Genomic DNA, 18022 nt, shown 5'->3' with positions numbered 1-18022 from the left:
CCTTTGTGACCTGATCATAAAAGGCAATCAGGTTGGTCTGACATGACCTGCCCCTAATGAAACTGCTGGTTGCCCTTGAGCCTCATCCCTGAAGCCGGCCCATCACAGATGTGCTCCTTGAAGATCTTCTCAAAGAGTTTCCCAAGGATAGAGGTAAGACTGGTGGGCCTATAGTTGCCCGGGTCCTCTCTCTTCCCTTTTTTGAAGATGGGCACCACCTTAGCTGTCTTCCAGTCATTTGGCACCTGGGCCGAGAGTCTTTCTTTCATTTATTTCCTCTTTATTTCTTTTTACATTCTTTTTTTACTTCTTTTTCTTTTATCCTTTAGTGGCTGACTTCCATCATTTCACCACCCTTCCCTCACTCCCATTTCCTTTCCACCTCCCATTTCATTACTCATCCCCATCCCACTAGTGCTCTGCCTCCCAGCTTCATGTTCCTGCCCAACCCCCCCATAGCCTATCTCTCAGACACTGTCACATAGAGCAAGGATAGAATTAGCTCACCAGCCTTGTAGTGGCAACTCACAGCTCTAGCTCTTAGTAAGGCCCCTCTTTGCCAGTCCTCTAGTAGCAAGTGACAATTGTACAGGTTAGGGACAATCAGAAAACATTTTTAGCCTGAACATGTGACTGCTCTAAACTTGATCTAACAGTAACACCCATCAACATTTCAGAAACTTAAAGTGTAATGTGTAACAAGTCCCTTAGTTTGGGGAAGGGGGCAGGGCTCTGCTGCCCCATTTTTTCCTGTCTTATGTAAATTGCATAAATAGATCTAGAAGCAGGGACTGGAACCCAGGACTTCTGCTTCCTAGCTGAATGTCCTAACTATAGTGAAATCTCCATTATCTGGCATGAGTGGGGAATGCCAGGTGCTAGTAATGTAAAAATGCCAGTTACCTAAAAATACTGGAGCCGGGGCTGGTGCTGGCACATGGAGGTGGTGGCACAGGGTGGTGGATGGTGGTGGCAATGGTGGGCAGGGTTGCACGTGGCTTGCACACAGCAGCGGCGCAGGGTGGTGGATGGCAGAAGCGTGCTGGCAGTGCTGGGTGGTTACACACGGTGGCAACATGGAGTGGTAGATGGTGGCAGCACCACAGCGGCAGGTTAATAGAGTATGCCAGCTAGTAGAATGCTGGCAAGCACTGTTGCATACAGGCATAGGATACTGTACCGTTTTAGGGCATGGCATGAATTATATTTAGTAAATACACTTACAACATAAGCTTCTCTGTATTCAAGCAGTAAAACATGTGCTATGAATGACTGCATTGTAGGCAAGTTAGGACTTTTAGTGGGTGCAGCATCTCCAGATCATTTTAAGTAGCACATGTTCTGCTATTGTCCACTGTTCCATGGAGATAATGCAAGCGTTTTGCAGTCCTGGGCCTGGGCCCCACAGTTAGTGGGATGTCAGTCCCAGCCTTGGGACCAGACCAGTATCAACCTGGCTTCAGTGCAGTGCAAACATGGTTTTCAGGAGATGAAACCAGCCCCAGTCCAGTCTCTGGGCTGTTTGTTGGTCCAGACCCCCACACTACATTGGAGTCTTGAACCAGCGTTGGTGTAGTGCTGGGGCTGGGGCCAACAGTCAAGACTCTGGCCCCTGAAAAAACATGTTTGCAATGTACTGAAGCTTGCTCAAGACTTGGGTTCTGGAACTGACAATCAACAAGCTGAAGCTCTTATTAGAGAATATAGTAAGCATTACTGCGCAGCTACTCAGAACATGTTCTAACTTTTAATACAGTACAGTAATGCTTACTGTGATCTAAATAAAACATGTTCTGAATGTCCCATTTGGCCTTTAGCCAGTGTGTGATGAGGATGTGAATCATTTCTGGCTAAGGGAGGGCTGACAGAAGTTGATCAAGGATTTCCCAAAGCAGGGTGCAGGAGCAGCAACCATCATTGCAGTGGTGGCTACACCCCCTGTTCCCAGCCTCATCTGCCACAACCAGTGTGAGCAGACTGCAGAAGTTTCCAGGGAGTTTTTAAACTCCCTAAAGCAGGTGAAAATCCCCTCTCCCTTCCCCTGCTGCTCAGAGGCATATCTCTTCTCTCTCCTTCCCCCCTACCAACTCCCCTTGCTGCCACCTGCCAACTCCCCTTCCTGCCACTGCTGCTTCCTCTGCTATTCAGAGTGGGGAAGATCCAGAGCCAGTTGAGCTGTGCAAGGGTTAGGCTTGGCTGGGATGGGGACAGTGACAACAAAGCAGTGGGAGAGGAGTTCCTCCCACCCTGCTTGGTTCCTCCAAGAGCAAACACAGGGAAAGGGAACCCCCCAACATCCATCCCTGCTGCTGCTGTCTCCATGCCCAGCTGAGCCCCACCCCTGGGCAGTGGGCAAGAATAGCTCTGGTGCTTCCCCCACTCCTGATACAGTGGGGGAAGCAGCAGCAGCTGGTAAGGAAGGGGAATGGGCATGGCTCTGAGCTGGAAAGGGAAGGGAGGGACAATTTTCATCTGCTTTAGGGACTTTAAAAAGTTCCCAGGGGCTCCTGTGGTACAGTCCAGAGCAAAAGAGGGGTACAGCCACAGCACCCTCTCTGGATCTGCCTCTAGCAGTTGAGACGCAAGTTTCCCATGTCGCAGATGCTTTCATCACTAGCCTATCATACAGAAGGTTGGCAGACACTATAACCATCTTCTCCTCCAGATGTGTTTTTGAGTGAAAAGGTCTGTGGTTGCTGTTGTGTTGTGTTGGACTCAATATACAGTATCAACATCAGGAATACTCTAAGCATGGCGAAGGGATTGGATCTTCTTGAGGATGTGACATCATTTAGGTGGTATTCTGCCTTGTCCTTACATTGCAAAGGAGCTCACATGGGAACTAGACACCTACCTGCTCAGACTGGAGCACTTATATGTATGCACAGAAGCTTAAGTTTAATTGCCTAAGGATGTTTGCAATCCACTGTATAGATGTTAAATGTATTGAGGCATCTAATATTTTTTGTGGTCACTGGTATTCTGGATTGCTTTTGTGATTTAGGGGCCTAATTTATTAATCTACACTTGATACTGTAGGCCCAGATTCTCTAGGTGTTCAGGCCTTTGGGAGTAAAGGGTTCCTATATATGAGCAGCAAGGCTGCTCTTATGTCAGAGCAGACTCAGTTAATTGAGTCTGCTGGAGCACGGTAATTATTGCGCTCCAGCAGCCTCCAGAATCTAGTGTATCAACACTCCTGCTGCCATTTTTAGGCATGGCCATACTGATACACAAGATGCTTTGGGCGCTTTATTTAGAGTAGCTCTTAGAGACACTCTAATTAAAGTGCCGCCCCTCCCCCCAAGCACATGTATAAACACCCTAAATGCCAAGATACTATTTAGGCCTAGGAGCATATAACCTAACTGACTTTCAGTAGACATTTAACTAGCTTTAGATCTGTCACAGAACCCACAACATTCCTATCTGCTTCTTTAAATGCCTGAATACTACTGTGAATTCTGTCCATTAGTCATATTATAATAAAAGAATTTGGTGTGTTCGCAGGCATGCCAGAAATGGTTTTAGTTTTTTTTGCTCCCAAGTTCTTTAACACAAGCATTCCTCCTGACATAGCTGAGAGCTTAAGAAAGGATTTGGAGCATTGGCATGCAAATTAGCATACCAAGCAATTAAAGACAATTAAAACAGGATACTGTGTAATTAGAAACAGTTGTGTTCACATTTATATTCGGAGAGATTTGACATGTTGAAAGAAAAGAAAACAATTCAGGAAACTCTTAATGCCTACAGATGTGGTGATGATAATAATAATGACACTTTGATTTCCACAGCACCACACCCTTTTTCACCTAACTGGTTGCTGTGCAGCATGATAAACAGTAGTGCAATGGCAACTCAAACCCATGGGTACTATGGAATCACATGGCTCAATGGGTTAAGTCCCCTGGCCTAAAAATCTGGCAAAAAACTGCAGTGAAGTTAACTTTAGAGATCCCCTATGCTTGTTTCCATTTGCATACAGAGCAATCCAGCAAATTTCACTGGCTGTTTCAACTCAAGGAAAGCTCACATCTTTTTAAAAAAGGCAAAAAAGAAGGTGCAGAGAATTATAGATTATAACTTGACTTCAATCCCTGGTAGTTACTGGAGCATGTCATAAAGAAATTAATTTTCAAGATCAGGAAGAGGAAAGGCTGATTGGCATAAATTTGCTAAGAACAAATTGCACAAAACAAAATTGATCCCTTTCTTCAACAAAGTAACTAGCTGGGTAGATGAAAGGAATGCAGTGCATATAGTGTATCTAGACTTCAGTAACCTCATATCACTCCAAATGCCAGGTACATGTTTTATCCAAGATCATAGTAAACATTGTATTTAAAAGTTAGAACATGTCCTTAGCAATTGCATGGTAATGCTTACTACAACCTCAGTCTGCTCATAGCTGAGCTGGAGCTGGCTGTACTACCCTCACCCCCCCGGACACCAACCCCAGAACTGGATACCACAGACTGCATGGTCATGAAGACATAAAACCTGATATCCAGAGCCTGTGCCATCTCTGCAACAACCCTAGCAGTACTCTGCCTAGGAATGCCTACCCCTGCCATGTCCAGACACACCAGATCTCTGTCGCTGGTGGAAGGCAGAGGAAGGTGCAGTGAGTTAAACCTGCGAGAGACTGCTGCTCCTGCTGCTGGATCCTGCTGGTGCCAGGAGCACTACAAATGCTAGTATAATACAAACTGAAGATACTCCTGTGAAACTTTACTAATTTGGTTACAATACAGTTGCACTTAGCATGGGTTTGACAGGCTTTTGACAGAGTTCCAAATGATCTTCTCATACAAAATGTGGGCTGACAAAATGACTATATTGTGGACAGGCAACTGGCTCAATGGCCTTGGGACAGGCATTACACATAAACCAGTTCAAGTTATCAGAAACTGGTTTAAACCTGTAACAGAACAGCTGTTCAGTGCACATAAACCAGTATGAAAATGGTTAAAACTAGTTTGAGATAAACCCGGTTGAATGTAGTATCAGGCTTAAGTGATTTGCATCAAACCAGTTTATGCACTGTCTGTCCCAGACTCCCCTAGCATCTCAGATGCCTTGCAGCTCTGGGTGGGGCTGTCTGCTCCAGAAAGCTGGGCTGGCTCCTGCCGTCTGCTCCCTAGCTGGAGTCTGGTGGAGATGGCAGGCACAGCAGGATTTGAATGGCTTCCCTATGCCCCACATCCCTCACCCCCACCACTCCCTGCTCAAGCAGGGATTCCCTGCTCCCCTCTCCCACAGCAGGGACTGTAGCCAGCATGTGGTATGTTAGCTAATGCAGAGAGGTGTCTGTGTAAGGTAGATAGGACAGTGTCTGCTTATGGCTTTTTGGAGCTAATCAACAGCTCAGCTGGTAATGTCCCTCCCTTTCTTGGAAAAAGTTAAGGAAAGCTTGAACTAATGAGAGAGCCTTTTGTTTTGTTAATAGGCTGATAAATACTGTGTTATCACCTCCCTGCTGGGCTGATGGGAGGGGCAGGGCTTCCTAATCAAAGTCTCCTGCAGGGGCCTGGTCCCTCGTCCCCCCAGCTCAGTACTGTGGAAGGGAAGGGAGAGCTGCTCTAGTGCCCCCTGGCTTCTAGCCTGAGCCACTGCAGGATGTGTTTGCATTTCTTCAGTGTAGAGGGGATGACTGTACAGTTACAAACTGGTTCACCTTAGCCAAGTTAGATTAGCCTGCAAAGAGAATCAATTCAGGCTCAGGTTCTCCATTGTGTTTGCAATCCTTCCCAAGTTCATATTATGTGCAAGTTTGCTTAAGGAATGATTTTGATGCTGGAATAAAAAGTTTCTTGAGCAAACTTGCAGATAATATGAACTTGGAAAGGACTGCAAACACACTGGAGAAGAGGAGCTCAATTCAGAAGGATCTTGAGAGACTGGAATGTTGGACTGGAGCTAAAAAGAATGAAGCTCAGTGCTGACAAATGCAAAGTGCTACACCAGGGGTAAGGAACAGTTTTCAGCCGGAGTGCTGAAAAACACAACAATGCCTACCTTGGAAGGTGCCAGAGTGCCATCATGCCAGAAAAACAAAATGAAGATAGGGGGTACATGGCAGGATGCCCTCCTTGTGCCCCTTGCCCCCACCCAAAGCGCTTGCCCCCCAGCCCTGCTGCCCCACCCAAAGCCCCTGCCCCCCTCAGCCCATGCTCTGTGGCTATCAGCAGCTACCCCGACTCTGAGTAACTGCTGGAGCCCAGGCTGCACCCAGCAGGGCTTACAGCATCCCAGGTGCCTGCTGGGAGCCCTGGCTCCCAGCTGGCAGCAGCTACCCAGAGCCGGGGCCGGCTGTAGCTGAGAGGCTCCAAAGAGCTGTGCTGGGCTCCAAAATGGGTGACACCTGGTCAGACAGCAACACTACAGAGAAGGTTATAGGAGTCTTGGTGGTTCACAGACTCAATCTGAGTCTGTAAGATGATCTAGATGTATAAAAAGCATATACAGTTTTGGACTGCATCAATAGGATCCTTAGGTACAAGATACAGGAAGTGATACTGTCTCTTCTTGGCACTGGTTAGGCCTTATCTGGAGTATCATGTGCAGTTCTGAGCTCCACATTTCAAAAAGGAAATGGAAAAGTTAAAGAGGGTCCAGAGGCAGAAGTTAGAGAGGACTTGGAAGGCAAGTGATACAAGGAGAAGTTGAAAGAAATAGTATGCTCAGCTTGTGGAAAAGGCTCTTAAGAGGAGACATAATAGCAGTCTCCAAATATCTGAAGTGTTGACATAAAGAAGAGAGAGAACAACTTTTTTCTCACTGCTGTAGAGAGAAGGATGCATGCTAGTGGCTTAAAGCACACTAAAGTACGTTTAAATTGGATATCAGAAAAAGGTTCTTCGCTGTTAGAACAGTGAGGCAGTGGAATTTTGTATTTACTTAGGAGAGTTGTAGACTCTCCATCACTGGAGGTGTTCAGGAAGAGGTTGGATAAGTATTGGTCAGGGATGATCTGGGAATAGCTATGTCTGTAATGCTCTAAAAAAGAGCAATAGATGGAGAGGTTGAAAAAAATGAGTATGTTCATTACCAGAAAAGATAATTAAGAGACCTCATAGCAATCTTGAAACACTTAATGGGCTGCCATAAAGAAGGGGGAGGGCACCTTTCTCTGTTCTTTCAGAGAGCAGGAAATGTACAAATGGCTTAAAGTTGTAGCAGAGTTGAGATTGGATATCAGGAAAAAAATAACTTCTTCACTTATAACTGTGAAGCAGTGGAATAGACTGCCTAGGGAAGCTGTGAAATTTCCTTCATTTAAGGTTTTCAGGAAGTTAGATAAGTATTGATTAGGGGTGATCTGGGGGTAGCAGTGTCTAGAATACTCTGTAGTTGTAAGCCCAGGAGCCTGGCCACGTGCAAAGGACTTCAGCAGAAGAGCTCTTCAGCCTGGAGCAGGTGGACATTGAAGAGGAGCAGACTCGGCAGCATAATTAAGTAGAGTAGGTGGATCCGGGGAGTGGGGTGTGGGAAGGGGTTGTCTTTTTTTGTAGTGTGGGCGTAGGCCTATTCCTTGGATCTCTTTGTGTATTTTAACAACCATTGCATTGGCAGGCCACTGACCTGCTTTACCTGCAGCAGATCAGGGTGCTTTTGGTGTCTCTGAGCAACGTGCCTTGTAGTTGTGCAACAGGGGGAGCATCTACATGTGCCCTGACTGTGCATTCGGTACCCATTTCAACTTTTCTCTCATCCCAATGTGCTGGAGATAGGAATTTCTGGGCCCTGCCAGACATTAATTTTAAAGATGGATAGAAACAAGATATAAAGTTGTTACACGTTTTCAAACACTAACTTTGTACCTGGTTGGCTATTTTTATAGCTAGATGGACATGTTTAAGTTGTGATAGTTACTTTGCACATGTGGCTTGTCTAATTTTATTGCATAACTAACCAGCTAATTGCATAATATATGTAGTGTCTGGCAGGGGCCTCTATGGTAATAGTTCTTCCTTATTCCTCCCTGTAGCAGAGTCTTATGGATCTGTACTTGTATCCATGGTAAAGAAATGGACATATAATAACTTTTCACTGCTGCATCATTGGATGAATCTATTCTAAGGCAGTTCTTATACTGCTAAAAATGACACAGGACAATGGTAGGGTGGCATATTGTGAAGTGATATGACGTAATAGAACACAATACAAGAAAATGTTATTCTTTAAACTATTAATAGGAACTAAGGTATAAAGCCCCAGTGATGACTAATTGACCTGATTAAATGCTTACCCCTGCTAAGGGGACAGACAAGAAGAAAAGCAGTTTGAAAAAGACTGAAATGCTGAACTGAATAAACAGTGTAGTTCAGAAACCATGGTGAGCTACATTCTGTGGCCCTTCTATGCCAGGTTGGATCATTAAAGCCAGTGGGTAGAGAGCTGCAGAATCAAATCCATTGATTCCTTTACATCTTTTTTTTTTTTTTTTTTTACATTTTTATTTGGTAATTTAATTATGAAAACCAACCTGTAGGAGGATTTGCTGCATCTGGATCACCTGGTTATTGACCATTTAATCAGCGATTCATAGCAAAATGCATCACAATTAATAGTCCGTGTTTCTGGTACTTATGATGTTCATATTTGCATTTTTCATTCAAATCTTAATTAACTCTACACTCAGAAATACCAAAGATGTGCTATTGTCATCCCTATTTTGCAGATCTAGAAACCAAGGCAGAAAAGTATGGTCTAAATGTTGAAGCGATCAGGCAGATTCTCAAAATATCCCTAAATGGGGATTTGACTAGACAGGTGAATACTTTGGAAAATTTGTTCCTTAGTGAGTTTAAGTCTCTTCATTTTTGGGTGTCACAATTCAGACATCTTTAAGCAGATTAAATTTCACAGATGAATTGTTGAACACTGCCTGAATACAGCCCTAAAAATACTTTTACAGTTGAAACATCTCCTATTTGGGGGACGAATGAAAGTACATTTGTAATTAAAGTTAACTAGTCACCAAAAACTTTAGCCCAGCTCTTATGGGGTAGAAATTTCAGCAGAAAAAAAATGTAGGCATTTTTGAAAATCCAAACGATAATATTTACATTCTCTGATACAAGTATTTACATCCTAAATGGCTATGAAAGACTGTACAACATTTTCCTTATTAAAAATACATATGTTTGCATACCATACAATCAGTTCTTCATATCAAAGGCCTTAGAAGGGTGTAGGGCTAGATTCCTTCTTGTTCTTGTATAGTCATTTACACTTTTGCAAGTGGGTGAACAGTATTTCCATGTCAAGTTAATATAATTATATAGATGCACAGATTTTTGTGGTGATATCTTTTATTGGACCAGGATATTTGGGAAGGATACAGATAAACTTTAAGTTACCAAATACTCTTCCTCAGGTCTCTGAGGAATAAAGCAGGCACAGCTTGAGCAGATAGAACAAAGGCATGTGTGAAACTCCATGTGTAAGTAGAAACAGGACATAATTGACATAACAAGGTAGTTAACAGACAAGAAAAATGCAATAGAAAGGATAAACTGAAAAGTGGAAGAGCAAAACCATACAAGAAGATCATTATTATCTCTGAAGTGCAGAGAGATTTGTGGGAATCTGTGATAATGAGCAGGGATTGGGGTTTTCTGTTTGCTGTGGAAGAACGTGGTTTTTCTCCTTTAAAGGAGAAAAACCCAGGAAACTACACATGTAGGTGGTAGCCAGGCAGCGTGATGGAGAGCAGCTCCTACAGCTCCCTCCAGGTAAGTCTATGGGGCCATCTCCCCACCCCCAGATTTCTCAGTGACAGTGGTATGCGAGGCTGCAGCCAGGTTAGACTGGACCAGCTCCAGACAGGAGCCACCTCTGTGGCCCAGTGGGTGGGACCTGGCACAAGAAGAACTGCACTGCCATAGCTGCTAAGGTGCAGTCCCATGCTCTGCTGTGGACACAGAAATCTGGGGGAACATATCTGCCTGGTCCCTGCTGTGTCACCTGTGCCCACACACCTACCTCCTTCCTCACACATGGTGGGGCTGGGAGCAGGGGACAGTGGGTCAGGAGTGAGGGACACTAGCTAAACCAGGGGGCCGTGGGTTAGGGGTGAGGTGCCCTGGCAGGGCCAGGGGATGGTGGGTTAGAAGTAAGGAGAACTGGTAGGGCTGGGGTGGCTGTGGTTTGGAAGTGAGTGGCAACAACAGGAGCAGGACACCAGCATATCAGGGCTGCTCCGTACTACAATGCAGCAGGGAGGGGATAGCTGTAGCTGGACTCACATCCTGGTGAGTGAAGGGAGCAGGGGGAGTGGTGTTTCATTTTAATCAGAGGAAAAATGTGGATTTGGAGGGAGGGGTTAATCGGAGAATTTTGGAATTTTTATCAGAGAATTCGTGATTTTTAAACAGAGAAAACAGGTATCCCTGATGAGCCATAAAGTCAATGTCTCTGTTAAGTTCCTTCCAACTATGCAGTTAGTCCAGTAAAAGAAACAACCTACAAAAATCCCTGCTCCTCACATTTTGCTGGACCATCTTAGCTACATCACCCTAAAGTACTATAATTGTATACCCATCTTGTACAGGTGAAAATGACTACACAGGACATTAGAGAATTGTGGCAAAATTTTATGACCATATTTTGTTAAATATAGAAAAGGAAATTTCCAGGGCAAGGTAAATTCCACTGTGACACTAGCACTGTACACAAATGTAAATAGCCACTTGTATGTCTGTAGAAAGACATATAAAGTAATTCCATTGAACTTGCCTCTAGATAATTTAACAGTAGGACTTCTTGCAGGTTTTCAAGAGTCCAGCAACCAATATGCACTCAAGTACCTGCCTTCTTGAAAAATCTGGCCATGTGTGTTAAATTGAGAGTTCTTGGGACCTGAGCACTTTTGAAAAATTGGCATGAAGATACAGTGCAAAAAAGGGTGATATAACTGAGCCCTAGAGGTCAAAATATGTATCAATATGCTAGTTAACCTGAGGGCCAGTAGAAATATTAGCTAGGTTAGGCAACATAGAAGTTTCAGTCTGCCTTAGAATTGGCCATGCTGTGGTGAATAGTTTATCGAAAGTTAATTAGTTTGCTGCTATAATTTCCAGTACAAGTTAATTCATAGCTAACTTGCTATACTATGTATTATTTGTTATGGAAAACCAGTTATTTTAGTCATTGTATAATATTTGGTTAAATATTATGCAGCGAGGTAAGTAATTTACTTGGGGAGAAGGGGAAATTCTCAACCTATGTGTGATAAAGTGCTATGCCTAATTTCTATGAGATGGGGAATTTCTATACACTTGGGGACAGAATTCATCCCATCACAAAGGACTATTTAAAATGTTAGAGTAAGACTTGGCTGTTTTTATAAAGCATCATGTACTGTACTGTGTCTGGGCTACTGTAAAGAAAATTATTGCAGTGAACACTTTGTTGGAAAAAGATATTTTCTCATGTTGTTTTTCTTTTTGATAGGTGGTATATGTAACAGCCACATTCCCATATATGATGCTACTGATTCTTCTTATTCGAGGAGTAACTTTACCAGGGGCTTCTGAAGGGATAAAATTCTACTTGTATCCTGATTTATCCAGATTGTCTGATCCACAGGTAGGATCACATAACTACTGTTTAAAAGCTAGTGTGGATTAATTTAAACTGTTGGAAAAAATTGTAGTGCTGTCCATTTTTCATTTTCCTTAAAGTTTGAATACACAAAACTCTATCAGAATGCTTGAAATGCTTATAAGACATACATATTTGAAATGATCTATTGCTATTACAAGTACCATTAATGCATTGCTGTTATTTGAAGTTAGAGGTATGCTATCATTTCACAGTAGGATTTTCAAAAGTACCTTGCTTTGACGTTCATGAATTTCTCATTGAAAACTGTGGGAATTTAATTTCAACGTAAATAGTCTGATCAATGCTGACCATTTTATATTATACCTTTACCACATAGTCCAAGTATAAATTTCAGTGTAATGGTTCAGTTGATATGCCTTTCTTTAAACAAAAAATGTTAACTTGTTTACTAGCTTTGCCACCAGGGAAGAGGACAAATTAAAATCTACATATTTCAAGGTGGCAATAAGTATTAAACAGGAAAATGTGCATTTTTAGTTATTCCATAGTACAGATGATCATCTAAATGTTGTGTTAAGTTGATTTCTCAGTGACAAATGAGTGGAATATAACAATTATGAATATATCATTCACCTGGTATTAAGAAAGAAAATGACATTAGCTCTAGAAAGCTGATAGGTTGCAGACAGCAGTTCAATTACCTGGGTTGGCAGTGTAATAAACAGTAGACTGTGCTACTCTTAAAGGCTGTATGACATCATGTGGACCCAAAGACACTATGAAGTTGAAAAAGTGGTTTGGAACTGTTTGTTAAAATTAATCTTTTTAAGTACTCAACTCAGTTCACTGAACAGTAAAGCATTTCAGCAAAAGAACATTTTTACATAAGACAAAACAGCAGGCCCTTAAAGTTCTTCGCTGCAGCTCCTGAATCTACTGAATCATGTAAAGGTCATCATAACACAATCATCACTAGGTAAGAACACACAGCTGGAGAAGGAAAGTCACATTTAAAGACATTTGGATATTTCTAGGGAAAAATAAATGTTGTTGCTGATTTCGAACGTGTTGACATTTCCAGAGTCCCATAACAAAACATTAACACTTGCTGTTATCAGAACCCCAGGTAACTAGAGATGGAGGAAAAGCAATGGAAATGGAAGTGTGAACTCCTTCTGGAGTCTGTCTGAAGTGCAGTTATTGCTTTGAGTGCAGCATGTGTAGGCTATTTTAAATTGACAAGCTTGGGTTCTGCTAGCGATGTACTCATGAAAGTATGGAACTCAGTGTAGCCTGAAAAATCCACATTTTGAGCAAATGTTTAGGCAGCTCTCCTGGACTAGCTTACACTTTCAATGGCAGTTGAGTTCAATAACCTAAAGTTAGCACTGGTATGTCTATATGGGTAGAAACAGAAGTTGTCTGTCATCACCTTTAAACAACAAATACATGTTCATATCTTTTGTCATAGCACAATGTGGCCACAATAAAATATAGTAATAAATTGTGACAGTCGTATTGCAGTAGCCATCCATTTGCTTTATGGCAAAAGAACGCAGGCAGCCTGGAGCTGCCTACACTTGCCTTCCATAAGCAGGTTGTGCCTGGGCTTGAGGGTTCTGGTCCTACACGATATATGATTCATAGATTCATAGGCTGTAAGGCTAGAAGGGACCTCGGAAGTTCATCGGGTCCAGCCCCTTGCACCAAGCAGGAAAGATAACTGGGGGTCAGGTGACCCGAGCAAGGTGACTGTCTAGTCTTTTCTTGAAAATTTATACTCTCCATCATACTTTCCATCGGGTCCTTCATCATTGGTTTAGAGATAACAAGGGAGATATCTATCACTGCTATGTTTAATAGTTATTAATCCATTTGTCTTCTACAAATTTGTCTAGTTCATTTTTTTAACCTGAATATGTTATGTGCCCCTGCAATCTCCTGTGATGAGTTCCACAAGTTCATTACTCGCTGCTTTAAAAAGTATTTTTTCATGTTAGTTTTAAATATTTCTTCAGCTAATTTCTGTGGGTTTCTTCTAGTTGTAGTATTCTGGGATTTAATGAATAACAGTACCTTATTGATTTTGTCCATACGCTTCATGATTCATAGATTGATAGATTGTAAGGCTGGAAGGGACCTTGGAAGTTCATCAGGTCCAGCCCCCTGCAACAAGCAGGTGACCCCAGCAAGGTGACTGTCTAGTCTTCTCTTGAAGATTTCCAGGGTAGGTGATGGCACCACCTCTGGAGGGAGCTTATTCTACAGTCTAGACACCCTGACTGGGAAGAAGTTTTTCCTAATGTTGAGCCTGAATCAATCTTCCAGGAGTTTGTGGCCATTACTACTAGTTTTCCCCTTGGTTGTCCTGGTGAAGAGTTGCTCACCGAGCCCTTGATGTACTCCCCTAGTGTAGTGGTAAGCTGCTACCAGGTTCGCTCTCAGCCTTCTTTTCCTCAGGCTGAAGAGTCCTGGATCCCTCAGCTTTTCCTCATATGTCCTGCCTTTTAAGACTGATCATACGGATGGCTCTTCTTCGGACTCTCTCAAGCTTGTCCACATCCTTGTTATAGTCTGGTGCCCAGAACTGGATGCGGTACTTCAGCTGCAGTCTTGCCAGTGCTGAGTAGGGCAGAAGAATCATTTCCTTGGCTTTACTGGAGATGCATCGGATGATGCATGCCAGAGTATTATTTGCCGTACTGGCTACAGCGCTGCACTGCTGGCTCATATTCATACTGTAATGTATTATTACCCCCAGGTCTCTTTAATTTGTGGTGCTAGTCAGTTTGGTGCTGCCAAGCCTGTAGGTGTTTGGGGTTGCTTGGCCGGAGGTGGAGCACTTTACATTTCTCAACATTGAACTTCATCAGGTTCCAAACTGCCCAACTTGCTAGTCTGTCTAGGTCCACTTGTAACTGTAGCCTATCTTCAAGCATGACCACGCTTCCCTATAACTTGGTGTCATCTGCGAACTTGGCCAGTAATCTCTTCACCCCCACATGCAAATGGTTAATAAAGATGTTGAAAAGTACTGGACTGGGTACTGACCTTTGCGGGACACCGCTGCAAACTTCTTGCCAGGATGACACAGATCTGTTCACTATGACTCTCTGAGTTCTATCCTTCAGCCAGTTTCTCACCCACCTGACTGTCTTAGAGTTAAGCTCACAATCCTCCAATTCTCATGAGGACATTGTGAGATACTACATCAAAGGCCTTTTGGAAGTTTAGATATACAATGTTAACCTGCTCTGTCATGTCCAGGTGGCGAGTTACCTCATCATAGAAGGAGATGAGGTTGGTAAGGCAAGACCTGCCCACAACAAAGCCATGCTGGCTGTCATTCAGAATCTTACCTTCTGCAAGCTTACCACAGATAGACACCTTGATGAGCTTTTCTAGGATTTTCCCTATGATGGAGTTTAGGCCCATAGTTACCCTGGTCCTCCCTCCTGCCCTTCTTGTGGATAGGCACAACATTGGCCCTCTTCCGGTCCTCAGGGACTTCTCCAGAGTCCCACAAATTGTGGAAGAGTTTTGCCAGGGGTTCCTCAATGACTTTGGCCAGCCCCTTCAGCACTCTCAAATGAAAGTCATCCGATCCCACTGACTTGTATACATCTAATTTTTGTAATTGGTCATATATCAATTTCACGGCAATAGTACAAAGGTGAATTCCTGTTCAGGATCAGGCCCCTCAAGCCTGGGGAGCTCCTGCCCAGCTTTCTTGGTTCTAGAGATGCGCCCCTGAAAAGTTCTGGGGTAAGTGCTGGTAAGCCAGGAACATTGGGGTTTCCAGGAGATTCCAGGAGCACATCTCAGTAAATGGAAAGACCAGGCAGGCACTTACAGGGCTTGAGGCCTAATCCAATGCAGAAATATGTGGTGTATGCAGGACTGAGAACCTCAAGCCCTATGAAAATGTTGCTCTTTGTTTCACAGCATCAACAGGTGGAACAAATGACATTTATTTTGCCTACTGAAGTGGATCAGCTGTGCTGGAGTAACAGGGAACACTTACCCTGTTTCTGGGAGAAGGGAATAAGCAGCTTTGTGAGAGCCATTTAAGAATAGAGTCTTTGTGGCTCAAGGGAGGATAACACAGACAAAAACAATACAGGAAGATAAGGCAGGGTTTGATCAGTCCCCAACATCTGTGTTATGAGTGCCCTGAAACCAAGCAGAGCTAAATGGACAATGAGAGAACAATGGGCTTATACATGGCTAGAATGACTGAAAGGAGAACAACTTATTAGTATAAGAGACTTGCCCTCATGAAAGCAGGCTTAATCTAGCCCAGGATGGGAAAGGATGTAGACCTCCCAGTCTTCCTATTGTGGAACCTCGAGTGGCAGCAAGGGAAGCCCCAGCATGTAAGTAGAGGAGCATTCTTTTGTTTTAAGGTTCCCCAGGGTAGTTATGACTTTGATTTTGGCTTATTATTTCTTTAGTGAGTACCAAGATGGGTGTTGTCTTCTGCTTTGCTGTGGTAGAGATAGTGAATAACTGAGAACCAAGTGGTCGCTGTATGGGTAGTGTAGCCATCATAGAGACCATTCCGGTTTTCTGCTACTCTGTCCTCTTGATACGAAAACCAATGCCTTTATGTCCTCTATTTTTCTCTTGAAGAGAATCCAGTATTGTATCAATAGAGGACAGAGGACAGCTGGACTGTCCTCTATGATGGCCACCCTATGTATGGGTTGTTAGGAGGCCATGCAGGGGCACCAGAGAGGCACTCCATGTTTGGACCTGCCAGAAGCAGGGCACTATAGACTGAGAGAGTGAATGGACAAGAGAGAGAGTGGGACAGGCTGCAGCCAAAGGGGGAAGTTGGTGCCAAGAAAGAGAGAGGTTGGGGCCAAGAAGCTTGGCCAAAGCAAGTGGGCCCAGTCTAGAGGCCTGCAGCCAGAGTAACCTGCAAGCCAAGGCCAAGAGGGCTGAAGTCTGTACAGGGGAGTAAAGGACAACCAAATGACACCCGTGACACATGGTCCTGGCTATAGGGAAGGATGGAGCCATGATTAGAGCCCTTAAGGCTTGATTAGAGCCACTAGGGTCATGAGTTGTGACTGTCAAGTTTGAGTTGTGCCTTCAGGGTGTATGTATTTCCAGCTGGGTGTGCAAGCTGCCCACAGAAAACAGGCAAAGTCTTGTTGATAGATAGAGGACCCAGAGACTAGAGACTGAGTGAGTCTGCTAGGCACCAAGGAGATCACTCCAGGATTCAAAAGCAGCTTCCCAATCAACATAAAAGGAACATCAAGGTGTGGCAGGAGACATAGAAAGTGGGGTTGTATGGAGAACCTGGAGCAGGGGCAGGACTATGTTGGTCCATGAGGGATGTCGCGGCAGCCCTCTGGGCCCATCTGCCACACCGGGACACATCCCAGCATAGCTGATGCTCCTTTCGATGATCCTTTGGAGACATGCAGTCCCAGCAGTTGCTGTAGCATAGACCTGTTGTTTGTTTATTTGAAAAAGTAGAACAGATTAACTGAGAGAACTGCTAAGGTTCCATTATGTTATGGAGTCTCTTATAACCTCTTTGAACCTGTTTCTTCACTACTTAGTACACAACAAAGAATGTCATGGAAGTGTCATGGGTTTATGAAAAAGAAAAGTAACAAGGCTTACATGTTAAAAGTAGTTTGTTATCAAGAATAAGATGGTTGATTTTGCCTGTGAGGTTATATGAACCAGAAATAAGATTCTATTCAAAGTCTAAGAGTGCGCATTTCTCCTGCATTGTAGGAATGAACACAGTTTTCAAAAATATTCATCTTCAAAAACTTCTACTACTCTTTGTGGACCACATCCAATCTTGCAGTGATTTCAGAGGGAAACAAAAAATCTTAGGTGCTCATTCATGAATATTTTTCTAAGATACCTAATATGGGAAATGACCATTGTATTCTCAAGCTATCAGACATTAAGGATGACATTCTATCTATCCTGGTCATTTAAGTGGCCCTTTTTGGGTATATACATATGCATAGGAACTCTAAAGAAAGAGCGTACTTTAGTACACCTGTGCTAACTGCTTAAATGGGCATTTGCTTGCCTTTTAGCCACACTTAGTAAGTGTTAAGTTGAACATGTGGTACCTCCCTCAATCTTAATAATGAATGTGTGTCTTGCATTCTTTTCCTGTAAAACACCACAGTATTTTCCCCTACTGTGCAATTCCTCCAACTCTGGAGCTGCCTCCATTTTCAAAATGGAGTTATGTGAGGCCTGTTAATAAGATTTGTGCTTCTGTGTAGTTTTCTCACATGCCAGTCTGAACCTCCCACATTTCTGTATATTCAAGAAAAAAATAGCAGGAGGCTGTACAAGCTTTTAAAGCCCAGGGCAGCAATGTCTTGTTTGTTGTCAGTTATACAAGGTTTTGTTGTTGTTTTTGTTGTTATTTTTTTCCCCAAGGTGCCTATTTTCTGTA

The 18022-nt window shown here is 43.4% G+C and overlaps 1 protein-coding gene across 2 annotated transcripts in view; it reads left to right on the top strand.

Moving 5' to 3' along the window:
* Positions 1 to 18022, top strand: part of SLC6A11 (solute carrier family 6 member 11) — a 306352-nt gene that overhangs the window by 136414 nt on the left and 151916 nt on the right. For both annotated transcript variants that reach the window (XM_019537042.1, XM_019537043.1), the window contains one exon: positions 11464 to 11598. In XM_019537042.1, coding sequence (XP_019392587.1) covers positions 11464 to 11598 — 135 coding nt within the window. The remainder of the gene's footprint in view (positions 1 to 11463; positions 11599 to 18022) is intronic.

Source organism: Crocodylus porosus, unplaced genomic scaffold (assembly GCF_001723895.1).
Source record: "Crocodylus porosus isolate Cpor-Errol unplaced genomic scaffold, CroPor_comp1, whole genome shotgun sequence".
NCBI lineage: Eukaryota > Metazoa > Chordata > Crocodylia > Crocodylidae > Crocodylus > Crocodylus porosus.
Note: the sequence above shows the minus strand (reverse complement) of the source record. Positions and strands in the feature narration are given on the sequence as shown.